At 37.0% G+C, this 15343-nt stretch overlaps 2 protein-coding genes across 4 annotated transcripts in view; one reads left to right on the forward strand and one right to left on the reverse strand.

Annotated features, from left to right (window-relative positions):
- mmd2a (monocyte to macrophage differentiation-associated 2a) lies at positions 1-14577 on the forward strand. 2 transcript variants are annotated; one of them, XM_048192560.1, is made up of 7 exons: positions 1-431; positions 4338-4419; positions 7361-7521; positions 9020-9094; positions 9184-9285; positions 9775-9844; positions 13025-14577. In XM_048192560.1, the coding sequence occupies exons 1-7, from the start codon at positions 394-396 to the stop codon at positions 13226-13228; spliced, it is 732 nt and encodes a 243-aa protein (XP_048048517.1). In that variant the 5' UTR covers positions 1-393; the 3' UTR covers positions 13229-14577. The 2 variants fall into 2 exon arrangements, with proteins under 2 accessions (XP_048048517.1, XP_048048523.1); XM_048192566.1 differs by lacking the exon at positions 4338-4419 and having other exon boundaries at positions 3-431.
- Positions 13631-15343, reverse strand: part of ap5z1 (adaptor related protein complex 5 subunit zeta 1) — a 14974-nt gene continuing 13261 nt past the window's right edge. For both annotated transcript variants that reach the window (XM_048192536.1, XM_048192529.1), the window contains one exon: positions 13631-15098. In XM_048192536.1, coding sequence (XP_048048493.1) covers positions 14828-15098 — 271 coding nt within the window. In that variant the 3' untranslated portion in view covers positions 13631-14827. The remainder of the gene's footprint in view (positions 15099-15343) is intronic.

Raw genomic sequence — 15343 nt, forward strand, 5'->3', positions numbered from 1 at the left:
AGTTAGTTTGTTTGCGCGTTTCTAAAGCTACATGACAAGCGATGGGAAAACGTGATGCCTGCCTCGAAGCCTTTTTGAAGTTTACTTGGAAGGAAGCAAAGGGGCGGGGAGGGGATTCTGCGCGCACAGCGGCATTCCTGACAGCGAGAGGGGTCGCGAGACGCCGTTTACGAATATTCCAAAAATCCACTGTCACTGTTTTCGGGCCGCTTCTCTCAGTTCTGCTCACGCGCGCCTTCTGAGCAACGCAAGTCTTCTCGTGCCTTGTAGAGGCAGCATACCGCTTCCTTCCAAGTTTCAGACACTGAAACATCCGGAGTTTGGTCGTCGCTGGTACTGGAAGTAGTCAGTCTGTCTACCCAGGAGCAAGTTACGCAGCGAACATGTACAAATATGTACAGTATGGATTTTAGGAGGACGAAGTTCGGCAGGTAAATTGCATCTAAGCATAGCATTTCTAACATTGTTTTCTTAATATTGCTGGGAAATCTTTTTTTTTTTTTTTTTTTTTTTTTAATAATATAACTTAGGCTATTTATGCTTTCTCTTGTGTTAATAATAGAAAAGCATAATTGAAATGAAAGCTGATAATAAGAATAGGCTATATCAGTATAAAACAATATGAAGCGCGAGATGGATTAGTGCAAACATGTTTGAAGAAGCCATCGTGTGGGAAAAATCTTGAGGTTCTGTCAACTTCTACTTTCATTTTATTTCTGCACTGCTTCAACTTTGCTTGCACTTTTTGTGAGGATTTCCTGCAGACCATCACACACACGAGTTGAAACAGACTGCAGTGTTTGTTTTAAACAATAAGCCTAGCTTTAAACATCGTTTGTTCATTCATTCATCATATTGTTTGTGTTGTGATAAAACATTTCTTCAGTTTTAGATAGGAATAGGCCTACATGTAGTGTCTATCCATATAGGCTAGAAAGATTATATGGAAATTCAAGTTTGAAAGTAGTTTATAGAATTTCCTGTGGTAAAAAAATGTGTTTTCCTGTGCATTAACATTAAATGAACATACATTCATTCCCATGAGCTGAAAATGATTATTCACTTTCCTCGTATATCAGTACGTTTGTGACATGTCCAATCTTTTTAACAATAAACCCTCTTATGTGGCATTTAATAATTCTGTTTACCCATAAATATTCATGTCACATGGTTTTCTCGGAATAGTGTTCCAGAACATTATTATTATGACATTTTGTCACATGTTTTTTTTTTTTTTTCCAATAGGACTAAAGATATTTTAAAAGTGTTAATAGTTTTGAGTGATGCCAAATTTAGCCAATGTCAGGCCACATATCTGGCAAACATAAACAGGCTTTGTGTTTGCCTTTTGAGATCTTTGCCCCCATGAGGTTGTTGACTAGTGGGATTACATGCAAATGCTATTTTTGTTCCTCTTTAATTTCATGTGAGTTATTTCAGTTAAGCATCTCAATGCTCAATATTTGTGTATAAGAACATCACAATACCCACTTGATTTCATGCACCCACAACAGAGAATTTTATATAGTGAAACATACAGAAATGGGCAAAAATTATATAATTTATCAATTTAAACTGATGGATTTAGGTAAAACACTGTTACCATACCTAGAGGCAGTGTTTCCTCTTAATTCCAGATAACTCTCAGGTGAGTAATAACAAACCTAACCTTTCAGCACCTGATCGCTTTCATTTAATCTCCACAATCTTCTCAGAAAGGTCAGAAACAGGGTCAATCTCGTCTCATAAAGTATAGTACAATTAATCATACTGTGTGTATTTTTGTCCCTTGTGACTGTTTGGTTTGGATCCTCCTTGTTTTAGGGACAAGAGACTTGCACTGTCGCCATCTGTGTGCATATTTGGTTTTTGGAAGGGATATTTGGGCCTCTGTCGTATGCGATTAGCACACAGTCACTCGGTGAATTGTCTGTGCTCATAGAAGATCTGGCCTTCATGAAGCTGGAGAATATGAAAAGATACTAAGCAACTTTATAATGACTGAAATATTAGATTACTTGCATGTAAATATCGCAAACAACTATTTTATGCATGTAAATATTGCAAACAACTAGCTGTTTATAACATTGTAAAGTGTTTTCCAAAGAGTTGATATTGCAATATGGTAGAGCATTATGCAACAAAATACACTTGCTGTGCGGTCTGGAAAAATAAGAACTTGAGGTCAGCCTTAAAATGCAATGTTTGATGTCACAACTAGTATGTAGGGCCACATTAGGCATGAGCAGACATCTTGGCTTAAACCCAAGACCAGCACTCTGTATCATGTTGCTGTAGAGGCTCTGTAAAGTGTAAACATCCAAATCTCTGAATGTTTTCTCTAGTGAAGGGCCACTGACGAGTCTCACCATCCTTCATCCTCATGGTGTGGCATTATCTTATTTTCATAATAGCATCAACACTGAACTATTCCTGTGTTCTTATATTCCTGCTGAGAGTGGATCACAAAAGTCGGAGAATTTGAAATATTGCTTATTAATTTCACACCATAACATGAAGTTTGAATCTCAGATGGTCTCTAATCATGCATCATTTACAGTTTCATAAGGGGCAGAAATCAAATCAATGGGAAGAATTGCTAAAAACATTTATAGAAAAGTACATGTATGTGTCTATAGTGGCAAACTGACATTGCTACAATGAGGCTGAGCTTCCCGGTTTGCCTCCAGATGCCATCATATAAAAGCAATTCCTTTTATAAAGGCCAAGCAGAGACACACCGGGTGCTGAACCCTGGAGCGACGCCAAACATTCATTTAATGAACTCATGCATGATAATGAACAGGATGCCCTGTAGTGCTCTGACATCTGAGTAAATATTTTCCCTGAATATAGTAAAAAATGGCAAAGCAGTGATAGGAATAGTGGCACTAAATATATCCAATAATTCTGGTGCTTAAAGGCAAATTCTGCATGAACTAGCATCTCTGGTGCATTTGGGCTTTATAATTGAATGTATGATTGTGAATGCGGTTTCTACATCACACCTAGATCACTCTTTTTTTACAACAAATATTTACATTCAAATAATTGAAAAGAAATCAGAATATGAAAGGATGTTTCATAACAGAAAGGACATGACAACCCTTTAAGTCAGCCTGTATGTTTTAGTGGCAGAACTATCTTTGAAAAGATTACAGCTGAAGACAATAAATGTGGTCACTGCTAGAAATATGCTATAATTAAGACATATAATCAAGAAGCAAAGTAAGATGGTTTCCAGAGCTCGCTGAGCTCGCCTCATTTATTCTGGTTAGCAGTCTAGCCCACTTCCCTGTGTCCTCATGCACATTAATTAAATCACACAGATAAAGAGTGTTTGGGGGGAAATAAAAAAGAAAATCCCAAGCCTCAGGTTGGCATGGAGACTATGACATCATCACCTAATACATCAGCGGCTCAATGTAAGTGGCATAAAAGACCTCATTCCGAACAGGATTAGCTTCGTCGTTAGGTAGTTACAGATGCTAGGCAACCGTGCAATAGAAGAAAATTCTAAAAATGTGATCTGAATGCATATTAAATCTTTGAGGTGCCACAAAGAGGGTTACCTAATGCTCTTGAACCTGAACATTATGTGCTCTTTATCCTTAATGTGTTTCATATAGTCCAAATTATTCTCTGAAATGAAAAAGAGTTGAAGCTGTAATACTTGGCTGCTTTTTCTGTGCCATCAGTTCTGGTAAACAAGATGTGTAAGAAATTTGAGGGTTTTTGGTCAGTAAGGTGTTTTGTTTTTAAGGAAAGTGATATTTTTATTAAACAAGGTTGCATTAAATTAATCAAAAGTGACATTTATAATGTTACAAAATATTTCTATTTCAAATAAATGCAGTTATTTTTACCTTTAAACTCATTAATGAAATTCCACAAAAATATTAATCAGCACAATAATAAGAATGTTACTTGAATGTTAATGTTTCTTGAGCATCGAATCATAATATTAGAATGATTTCTGAAGGATCATGTGACACTGAAGACTGGAGTAATGATGCTGAAAATTCAGCTTTGTCATTAAAAGAATAAAATACCTCAAATATCTCAGAGTAATATAATTTTACCGTATTTTCTAAATAAATGTAGACTTAGTGAGCACAAGAGACTTTAAAAATATTAAAGAATCTTACCAACCCCACATTTTTAAATGTTAGGGTACATAAATATAGATATTATTCTTAGAATTGTATACATTTTTACTAGGATGACATCTGCAAGGCTTCAAATGAATGCATCTGATTTTAAATGGAAAGAGAAAAAACTGAGACCCTCAGTATCAAAATTTAAGCACTTCAAATTCACAAAAATATCTTTTTTAGGTTTATGAACAACCGAGTCCCATCTAGCAAGAGATACCAGCCAACTGAATATGAGCATGCAGCCAACTGTGCCACGCATGGAGTAAGTGGAAATCTACTTCTTATCTCACACAGAGCAGGACAAAACAAAACGTAGGAGAAACCTGAATGAAAATAACAGCGTGAGATCACAAACTGGACGGGTTGGTCAACATTTAGCATAAAGACCTGTGGTTTTGTGTATTATATTGGCAGAAGGAAGAGGGTGTTGTCTAGAGGGAAAGATTTGATGCCATTGTCCTGTAACAGAAGGTTCACCAAGGTCATAAAAAACCCACAGAGATTTTTTGGACAGACATTTTATGGATATTCAGGGGGAAAATTATTTAACAAAACCATTAAATCACAGTCATCAGGTCATTGTCTTTTTCATACTGTCATTTGTTTGAGTCAGTTCTCTGTTCAGCCTTGCTTCTGGTCTTCATTTATGCTCGTGTGTTTTATATGGGCATGTTGGGATAACATGTTGTTTGGATAACATCCTGCTCTCTAATCCCTGCCTCTCAGAGCCGCACATCTGGCACGGCCAGTTCACGAGCTTCAGCATGAGACATTGACCACACACCAAATCCTCTTTGCATCAAGCCATGAAAATTTCCTGTGTATGTTTGTTGACTTTGAAATAATGTGTTTATGTCGGAGATGCTGTAAATGCCTAAAACTGCTGGTTTTGTTTATTACCTTCTGTAAAAAGATGGCTTCTGTAGAAAATCAAAAAGGCTCATGAGACATGTAAAGAAGATTTGATCAGACACACACATTGACAGATGGAAGGAGGGTTGGTCAGAGACCACAAATATTAGAATTTTACATTTTCCTGATGCAATTACTATAATCCAGTTATCAAACCGGACATACATCATGTAGGACAGGAGTTGGCCATTTTAGGTCATTTTGTATTTAAGTATTATAACATAGTGTTGTAATAAAGACCAGTTGAGGGCTGAGTCAGAGTCAAGAATGAGTCCACATGCACCTAAATCCATTACCACAAGACCATGAAAATATAGCCTTGGTCTTGGTCATTGAGTCCAAATTCAAGACTATATTTTCATGGTCTTGGTCTTATTCCATGACATGAAAATATGGTCTTGGACTGCTCCTCAAGTCTGAGTATAAGACCATATTTTTATGGTCTTGGTCCTCAAGACTGAGTCTAAGAGCAGTTTCCTCAAGTCTAAGTCCATGACAAGACCAAGACCATGAAAATATGGTCTTGAACTGGTCCTCAAGTCTAAGACCGTATTTTCATAGTCTTGGTCTTAGTCTGCCGATTCCACAACAAGACCATAAAAATATGACCGTAAAAAATATGCTCTTGGTCTTCATATCCAAGTTCAATGCCATATTTTTCATGATTTTGGCCTTTAAGACTAAGTCTAAGACCATTTTTCCATGGTCCTGGTCTTAGTTTATATGCTCCTGAGTCCACAACAAGAGCAAAACCATGAAAATATGGTCTTGGACTGGTCCTCAAGCCTGAGTCTAAGCAAAGACTATAGAATAACACAAGACGCGTCACTCTAATTGTTTTGAATGGGAGAAAGTGAAATGCGCAATATGGCGGAATAAGTCCCGCCTTCTAAATAAGAGCCAATCGCCGACTGGTAAAGTCATCGCGTCACTTCAGCGGCAGTTAGAATCACCGGTTTCAGACGCGAGCCTCCGAAGAGACGCGCATTTAGGTCTGCGCATCCGCATTAGCTTGATCCAGCCTGAAAAATACAGTTTTTTTTGTCATGATTCGAGCGTTTAGAAACTACATTTATGAGCCGGTTGTTGTTAGATTTCATTGGTGATATCAAATATGAAATTTAATCATAAGGTTGGCGAACAGTTTTGGAGAATTTGATGTTTCCCCATTCAAACAGATTGCATGATGCCCAGGATGCCCGAGAGGCATTTCAAAGATGGCCGCCGAGTGAAATGACTTGTCTTAAAGGGACTTTGGTCTAAGACCGTATTTTCATGGCCTTGGTCTTAGTCTGCTCATTCCACAACAAGACCGTAAAAATATGACCGTAAAAATTCTCTTGGTCTTCATATCCAAGTTCAATACCATATTTTCATGGTCTTGGTCCTCAAGTCCAAGGGATTAAGACCGCATTTTCATAGTCTTAGTCTACATGCTTCCGATTCCAAAACAAGACCATAAAAATATGACCGTAAACATATGCTCTTGGTCTTCATATCCAAGTTCAATACCATATTTTCTTGGTCTTGGTTTTGGTCCGTTAGTCTGAGTCCAACACCATATTTAAATGGTCTTGGTCCACATGCTCCTGAGTCCACAAAAAGACCAAGACCATGAAAATATGATCTTGACTCACCCTTGAGTCAGAGTCCAAGTCCATATTTTCATGGTCTTGGGGCTTCATTTATAAACATGCGTACACACAGATTTGAACATAGAGTGAGTGTATGCTAAAATCCACACCAACGTTCATATTTATAAAAACGGTCTTTGACGTGGAAAAGTGCTTAGAGCCACGTCAGGTTCTAAGCAGATGTACACACTTTAACTTGTGGCAGAGAGTCAGAGTACTGCAGGTATTTGGAAATCTAAGCAATTCTTGCCTCTTGCAATTCTCAAGTAAGGATTTGGCTGTTGACTGGTCCTCTTTTGTTTGTTAATGACATTAATTAGGCGACGTTTACAAGCGGAGAAACCATTCAGCTGTGCACAATTATAAATTTCACACCTGGAAGAGAGGCGTAGGCATGGTTTTTTGTGTGTACGTTTGTTCTCTGAATCACACATACACACATTTGAGAAAGGTTTGTAAGATCAAATGTAGGACGGTTTCTATGCAACATTTTATAAATGAGGCCCTTTGTCTTGTTGTGGACTCGGGAGCATGATGATCAAACTCAGATGAGCTGGTCTTGACTCCAACACTGATATAACACATAAAAAAACCCTTATTAATTAATAACTCAAGAAAATACAAAAAAGACACATAATGATTTTGTCTTCTGTTCAGTTCTGGATCATTCCCAGTATCATGGGCAGCTCAGTGTTGTACTTCCTCTCTGATGACCAGTGGGAGACCATCTCTGCATGGATGTATGGTACAGGTCTGTCTGGGCTGTTCATCATGTCCACCATGTTCCATACAGTGTCCTGGAAGAAAAGTCATCTCAGGTGAGTCATAACGGGTATCATTTTAAAAGCTATGATGGCTGCTGATACATTGTTTTAAACGTTTTCCAAGTTCTATTGTATTTTAGAACAGAAAGGAAGGAACCTGAGATTCCCATATACATTCACATACATTTTAACCTAAACTCTTGATATTGAATAAAAAAGCATGTTATTTGTCAACATTGTGCTTTTTAAAAGGAGCATGTGCAGTTTGTATAACATGTTTTGTGCCTTAGGGGATTCAATGATTAAACACACATGCTCATTATAAAGTGCCTTTAGATGTGAAACAGATTTCCTCAATTAATTAGGCAAGTTTTCTGTAATTTTTTAAATAATTCAACTGCATTTATGCATATATTATATATATGTGTGTAATTTTCTTCTCATCTTCAAACCAATGCATTTCAAAAGTATGACAACAGATGCCATCTGAAATGAAATATTTCCACCCGACATGTTGACTGTCGAGCCATGAATTTACAGAAAACAAGAGTAGTCAAATGTCTTCTGGCATGTAGCTTATGTCATAGCTTATGATGACTCTTGGCAGATAAAGTGTGGTTTCGTGCTACATTAGCAGCAGCAACGTAGACTGAGCAACGTTCTTATATGTCTATGGTGCAATATTTAACCTATGCAAAATGTTGTTTTAGGCTTAAGTTTATTTGCATATTCTGTGCCAGGAGGAAGTGTCAGCTGCAAATGCAGACTTAGTGGAAACATTATGAATGAACTTTGGATCTTCATCAGACCAGGACACCTACGCAGTTACACATGAATCCACATTTGACTCAGCAGATGCATTCACATGGGCCTGTCAGTTCATGTTCACAACTGTCAGCTTCATCAATCTGTGATTCACACATGGAATCGCCCATTTCACCCATATGAAAAGAACAAAAACAGTCATTAAGGAAGAACAGGACTCAAATCTATAGAAATGGGTTGCAACATGCTTCGCCACAGTCACCTGCATTTGTTTTATATAAAGCAATGTACAAGGTTTCTTTAATAGTCAAAATATCTATTATTCTGGTATACTGAAAACTTTGGGTCAATAAGATTTTTTTTTAATACTTTTATTCAGCAAGGACACATTAAATTGATCAAATGTGAGTCAAGACATTAGGAATGTTTCAAAAGATTTATATTTCAAATAAAAGCTGTTCTGTTATATTTTCAATTCATCAAAGAAAAATATTAAGCAGCACAACAGTTTTCAACATTGATAAGTGTATTTTTAAGCAGCAAATCATCATATTGTAATGATTTCTGTAGAATCATGTGACACTGAAACTGGAGTAATGATGCTGAAAATTCAGCTTTTGCAGCGTTGGTGAACATAGGAGACTTCTTTCAAAAACAAACGACCCCAAACTTTGAAATGGTGATGCAGAAGGATCAGAAGGATATACAAGCCAGTACAAAGATGTGAGATTGATTTTTATCAGGAATGAGTATTTAAAAAACATTTTCTTATGTCTTGCTATAACAGGAAGGTGGAGCAGCGATTCCACATGTGCGACAGGATGGTGATATATTTCTTTATAGCTGCATCTTATGCACCCTGGTGAGTACGAGATGTGTGTGTCCGCTGGATATACACAGCTTCACAGGGATGAGTGTGTTACTGACACAGGTGTGTTGTGTTGTGTGCAGGCTGAACCTGAGAGAACTAGGACCCTGGGCTGTCCACATGCGCTGGTTGGTGTGGATCATGGCCTGCGCTGGCTCTGCTTATGTCTTCTTTTTTCATGAGAAGTATGCGTCCATTTATTTGAGGACATACAATCAAACCAAAAATTATTCAGACATTTTTTTTAATATTTTTGATATATTTTTACTAGTGGGTGCAGTACACTGTAGTTCATTTATGTAAGTGAGGATAGCAAAATAAAGTAAACTGTGACACATTATACCCAAAAATTCTTCATACAGTGCACTACCAGTAAAATTGATAAAATTAAAATGATTCAGACACTTTGACCTGACCATGTTTTGCTTAAATGTTATCTGACATAATTAAGATTAATTAAGTAATAAACTGTAATAATGAATGAAATGTTCAAGGTGTCTGAATGCATTTTGGTTTGACTGTAGATGATAATCACTCTCAGATGCAATTGTGATAGTTAATAGTTAACATCCAAAATTGTGAAAAATTGTCTGTGATATTTTAAGTTATTTATGCAAGTGAATATTAAGGACCCAGTATCAGAATATCTTCAAAACAGCTGTGTTATGTTTCAGGAACAAGATACTAGACTTACTGTGCTACACTGCCATGGGAGCTGTTCCTGCAGTTGTTCTTCTGTCAATGGTACGTGTGACTGACACCTATACATGTGTTCATAAATACAGTAATGAAGGCTTTTGAGATCTCCTAAGCAGCTTATTTATATTTTACAACATTTCCATTAGTGTTGTTAACATAAAGTATACTTTGCAATACAAGTAGGTCTTTACTTCATTAGTGTTTTTTAATTGAGTTATTGAATTTGGCTTACTTTTGGCTGTGTCCTAGTAAGGCTGCATATTAAGGCTGCTACATCATCAAGCTTCATCTCAATTTGAAGGAAGCTTTTTATTTTTGCATCAAGTGTATCCTTCATGTGCTCCCTTCACCCACAATCCTTTGCATGAAAAACAATTAGCACCCAGAAAATAAATCAAATTTCATTATCTAATGCAAGACCATTTTTTTTCTTCTACGAAGAAGGCATTTTTTCCCACAATTAAATTTAAATATTTTTGACGTAGCCTTGCTCAATTACTAGACTGTCTCATTCTTGCATTTAAAGGATTAGTTCACTTCAGAATTAAATTTTCCTGATAATTTACTCACCCCCATCTCACATCCAAGATGTTTATGTCTTTCTTTCTTCAGTCGAAAAGAAATGAAGGAAAACATTCCAGGATTTTTCTCCATATAGTGGACTTCAGTGGGGATCAACGGGTTGAAGGTCCAAATTGCAGTTTCAGAGCAGCTTCAAAGGGCTCTACATGATCCCAGATGAGAAATAAGAGTCTTATCTAGTGAAAAGATCGGTCATGCACCACGAATTACGTAATCATGTTGGAAAGGTCATGCGTGATGTAGACAAAAGTACCTCTTTTGTGTGAAAACGGCATCTCATTTTCTCAAAATCGTCCGATATCATTGTTTTACCTTTTTTTGTAAAGGCTGTTTAGCTTAAGCCGGGCACACATTTAACGACTAGCTAAAACATTCTAAGACTGAGCTCAACATACAGCGATTGTTTCCTGCGACTGAAGGCGATTTATATACTCACACATGGAATTTGAACACCGACTGTAATCGCAGACTGAACACAACTGGCTCTGACTGGACGCGTTTGAGCACGATCAGTCATAAGTATCAATTTACATTCATAATCGGCCTTACAATCGTTAAGTGTGTCCTCGGCTTTAATCTTTGCACATTTGCTTTGTAGACACTGGATCTTTCGCCTACGTCATGTGTGACCTTTCCAACGTGATTACGTCATGTGTGGCGCATCTCAAAGCAGTGCAAGATGAGCATTTGTGGTTAAAAGTATATAATTTTAATTTTTTTCCGAAAATGACCGATCGTTTTGCTAGATAAGACCCATATTCCTCGTCTGGGATCATGTAGAGCCCTTTGAAGCTGAACTGAAACTGTAATTTTGACCTTCAACCCGTTGAACCCCAGGGTTGACAGGATATCATTTTTATGTTACAAGCCTTGTGCTTCTTCAAGGTTCTTCTTAGAAAGGCAATTTAATACTTTTCAATTATCACTTGTTTTACTACTAACATTTTAATACCATCCCCTGCTGACACACCGGTGCCACGCCATGGATGTGTAGGCGACAAATCTGCAGCAAATGCATACTGCTATTAAAGGGTTAGTTGACCCAAAAATGAAAATTATGTCATTAATGACTCACCCTCATGTCGTTCCAAACCCGTAAGACCTCCGTTCATCTTCGGAACACAGTTTAAGATATTTTAGATTTAGTCCGAGAGCTTTCTGTCCCTCCATTGAAAGTGTATGTACGGTATACTGTCCATGTCCAGAAATGTAATAAAAACGTCAATGTAGTCCATGTGACATCAGTGGGTTAGTTAGAAGTTTTTGAAGCATCGAAAATACATTTTGGTCCAAAAATAACAAAAACTATGACTTTATTCAGCATTGTCTTCTCTTCCGGAATCCTTTCCATTGAATTTATTCCATTGAACTGATTCCATTGAATCCGTTCATCTGTCGCCGTTGGTAATGCACTTTTACCTCATTGTTTTTGGCGATTAGGACATCCGCGACATGCACACTTACGCACCATTTTAAAAAATAGAGCAATACCAAAATACAAACAATGTAGAATAGCTTGAATACAGCGTGTGTCTCCCTCAGACTGTAAACGAAGCTCGGGCGCACCGGATAACACGTCATCAGCGTCACTGAGAGAGTCGTGAACCCGAATGAACAACAGACCCAGAAGAGAAGACAATGCTGAATAAAGTCGTAGTTTTTGTTATTTTTGACAAAAATGTATTTTCGATGCTTCAAAAACTTCTAACTAACCCACTGATGTCACATGGACTACTTTGATGATGGTTTTATTACCTTTCTGGACATGGACAGTATACCGTACATACATTTTCAATGGAGGGACAGAAAGCTCTTGGACTAAATCTAAAATATCTTAAACTGTGTTCCGAAGATGAACGGAGGTCTTACGGGTTTGGAACAACATGAGGGTGAGTCATTAATGACAGAATTTTCATTTTTGGGTCAACTAACCCTTTAAGTCAATATGGACCAAAATCTCTGAGGAATGTTTCCAGCACCTTGTTGAATCTATGCCACAAAGAATTAAGGCAGTTATAAAGGCAAAAGGCAGGATAAAAAAAATATAGTTATATCAAAACCATTCATCAAAGTTGTCCTAAAACCTTCTTCTTAGGACAACTTTGATGAACTTTTTTGATCCACTTCAAATGTTGACTACTATATATATATATATATATATATATATATGACTATTAAAGTTGTAAATGGGCATCAACCATGTCATCAACAATTTTGTTCTTTTTATCACTTTACCATGTTTTGTTCATCAATAGCGGATATTAGAATAGCAACCCTGTTACGATGATTTCAAATACAGAAAAACTGATAAATGAAAATGATTGCATTCTCTTTCTAAGAAGCAGCTTGTAGAAACACAAGGCTTGTAGCATAATGTACATTCAACCCTGTTACATATACTATATAGTTTATAATATGTTTTTTGATCAAAATGTGCATATTTGCTCATAAAATAAAGTCGGAAATGGTTGGAGACAAGTTAAAAAGGTATCATGATGAAAAAACAAAAAAATTATTTTCAAAATATGTGCATTAACATAGTTTACACATGCAGAGAAACAAATGGCATGTGTTTTGTGGAAAGACCCTTGTGTAATCTATCTGCTGTAGAGTGACCTGTTTAAACTGAACGTATTATTTCAGCCTAACAGAGAGGGTATATTAGAGCTGTCAGTGGGCGGAGTCTTCTACTGCCTGGGAATTGTCTTCTTCAAGAGTGATGGCCTCATCCCATTCGCTCATGCCATCTGGCACGTCTTTGTGGCAGTGGGGGCAGGCATACACTATTACGCCATCTGGAGGTACTTGTATGCAACGGGGACCAGCCAAATCAAAATATCCAGGTGACACATGTAGAAGACCTGAAGTGTTCACACATACAGGGTTTGTTGAGCTAAAAGACAATGTATTTGATCATGAGCTGCCTTTGCATCCCTCTATATTAATCATAGATGGGTATGTTCTAGTACTGTTGGTCTAAAATAGACTTTTATATAGAAGAATTTCTGTCCTGTTAACTCAGTGTATTTTTACAGATGTAGTCTTAACCTGTTGACACAATGTACTGTTTCCACTGTCAATGTTTACAGGCAGAATGTGTATAATACAGAGAACACTATCTAAATAACATTCCAGATATCTACTGCCTTTTAACACATTTGAATGATAGATGTTAATTTATTGACAGTTGTTGGCTGTAGTAAAGTATTTCTACTACTGTGATCTTGTAATAATGACAATGAACAAAAATGTTAGAAATGGCTTTGTAATTGTTGCACAATGGATCCTATAGGATTGTAAGATAGGTGAAAGAAAGATATAGGGGATAACAGGATTTATTATCCATGTAAAATTAAAAATTCAAGTCAATTCAGCTCCCATTGAAAGCTGCTTTGCTGAATTATGTGCCTCTTTTTAGTAAGACCCAATTAAGGTCTCATGAAAATACAAACCTTGATGAAATTCTTGCAACCAAAACGTCACTTTTAACGCTAACAGACAATTATAATTGTTTATTTCCAGAGTGTTTTTGTGTGGTTGTTCCCATCTGTGATCAGTTCAATGAGTAACTAGTGTCCAGCAGTTCTCTGCATGACTGTTTCACCTCTTGACACACTACACTTTTCGTTCCATTGACTTCCTTTCATACGCACATGAATGTGGGAGAGAGGACACGCAAGCTCAAGCAAAGACGTTTTGCATTTCGGCCTGTTGGTGAACTCTGACCTGCGTATGCATATCACGTAAAGACTTGATTGATATGCCATAGCGTGACCTTTTAGCTGAATTAAAAGAATGCAAACTTGAAATCTGCAGCATTGCAGTAGACTGAATATATTTAAATTTTTGACATGTTATATGTTGAATTATGTTTTTTAAAAAGACAGAATGTGACATCATTGTGCAACCATTGCCGTGTCCGTAGAAATTTCACGTGCTCAAAGTCTAGTGTGACCACGGCTTTAGCCAGGAATCTCAGATATGACAGAGTATGTTTTTAAGCACTGTGACTTTGAATGTAAAATAGTTTGTCATAATGCCACATTAATATGACAATAAGCACCTAAGACATTTGTACCGTGTCAAATTTCATGTATATGGAAAATTCTTTCATAGATTTTTGATCCAAGCTGTATTTTAACAGTTTTGATACTAATGTAACAACCTGACAATAAACACATAGAATGTGTAATTTTTTATAAGTGTCTCTAACAATCATTTGAATAAATCAAAGAATAAACCATAAACCTCTTGAGTCTTGATGTTTGTTTTGATATATTTGTAATTGATAAGAATATGTTCAGCAGAAGTGAAAATCATGATGAAGTGCTTGTCTGTTTTGCTTCAGTGTCTCTCCCTTTTCCTTTAACTCCCTCTTTGTGTCCTTCAGAAACGCTCTCTTGGTATTCTGTGCACTTACTTCAAAAGCGAGTTCCTAGAATTGGCTTACGTGGGCAGGAAGCTGGAATGTCTATGGAGGAGACCGCTGACTGCTCTCATGGCCTGAGGAAGTGAGGCGTTTGTGTCTCTGTGCCAGCGGGGGCCGTCGCCTCCTGCTGAAGGGGCCAGGACAAACTGAGCCACATTTGGCAACTTGAGCAAGTTAATAAGTTCATGGGCTCGTGTGATGATCTCCTCAGTGTCTTCCTCACTGTAGCACGCCATTACTGGAGCACTACGAGCAAATACCCGCATCTTAGACAGGAAAAGTGACGCTCTAAAAGAGAAATGGAAAAAGATATGGAAAGAAGAGTGAGGGATACTACAAGATTTTAATTTTACTGTATGATATAAATGTAGTACAATCTAAAATATTAAAATATACATACATTGTGTAATATAATGTAATATAACAATATAATAATGTTCAAAAAGTTTACATACACTTGAATCTTAATACTGTGTGTTGTTACCTTAAAGTGCAATTATTATATTATTTTAAATGCTCCTAATTTTGTCTCC

The sequence above is a fragment of the Megalobrama amblycephala genome, linkage group LG1 (assembly GCF_018812025.1).
Source record: "Megalobrama amblycephala isolate DHTTF-2021 linkage group LG1, ASM1881202v1, whole genome shotgun sequence".
In the NCBI taxonomy this organism is placed as follows: Eukaryota; Metazoa; Chordata; class Actinopteri; order Cypriniformes; family Xenocyprididae; genus Megalobrama; species Megalobrama amblycephala.

What these genes read in the sequence shown, in the direction of transcription:
- mmd2a (XM_048192560.1), top strand. Translation starts at nt 394, where the DNA reads ATGTACAGTATGGATTTTAGGAGGACGAAGTTCGGCAG. An exon ending in CCAACTGTGCCACGCATGGA is followed by an intron (nt 4,420 to 7,360) that starts GTAAGTGGAAAT and finishes TCTTCTGTTCAG; the next exon opens with TTCTGGATCATTCCCAGTAT. An exon ending in TGGAAGAAAAGTCATCTCAG is followed by an intron (nt 7,522 to 9,019) that starts GTGAGTCATAAC and finishes TTGCTATAACAG; the next exon opens with GAAGGTGGAGCAGCGATTCC.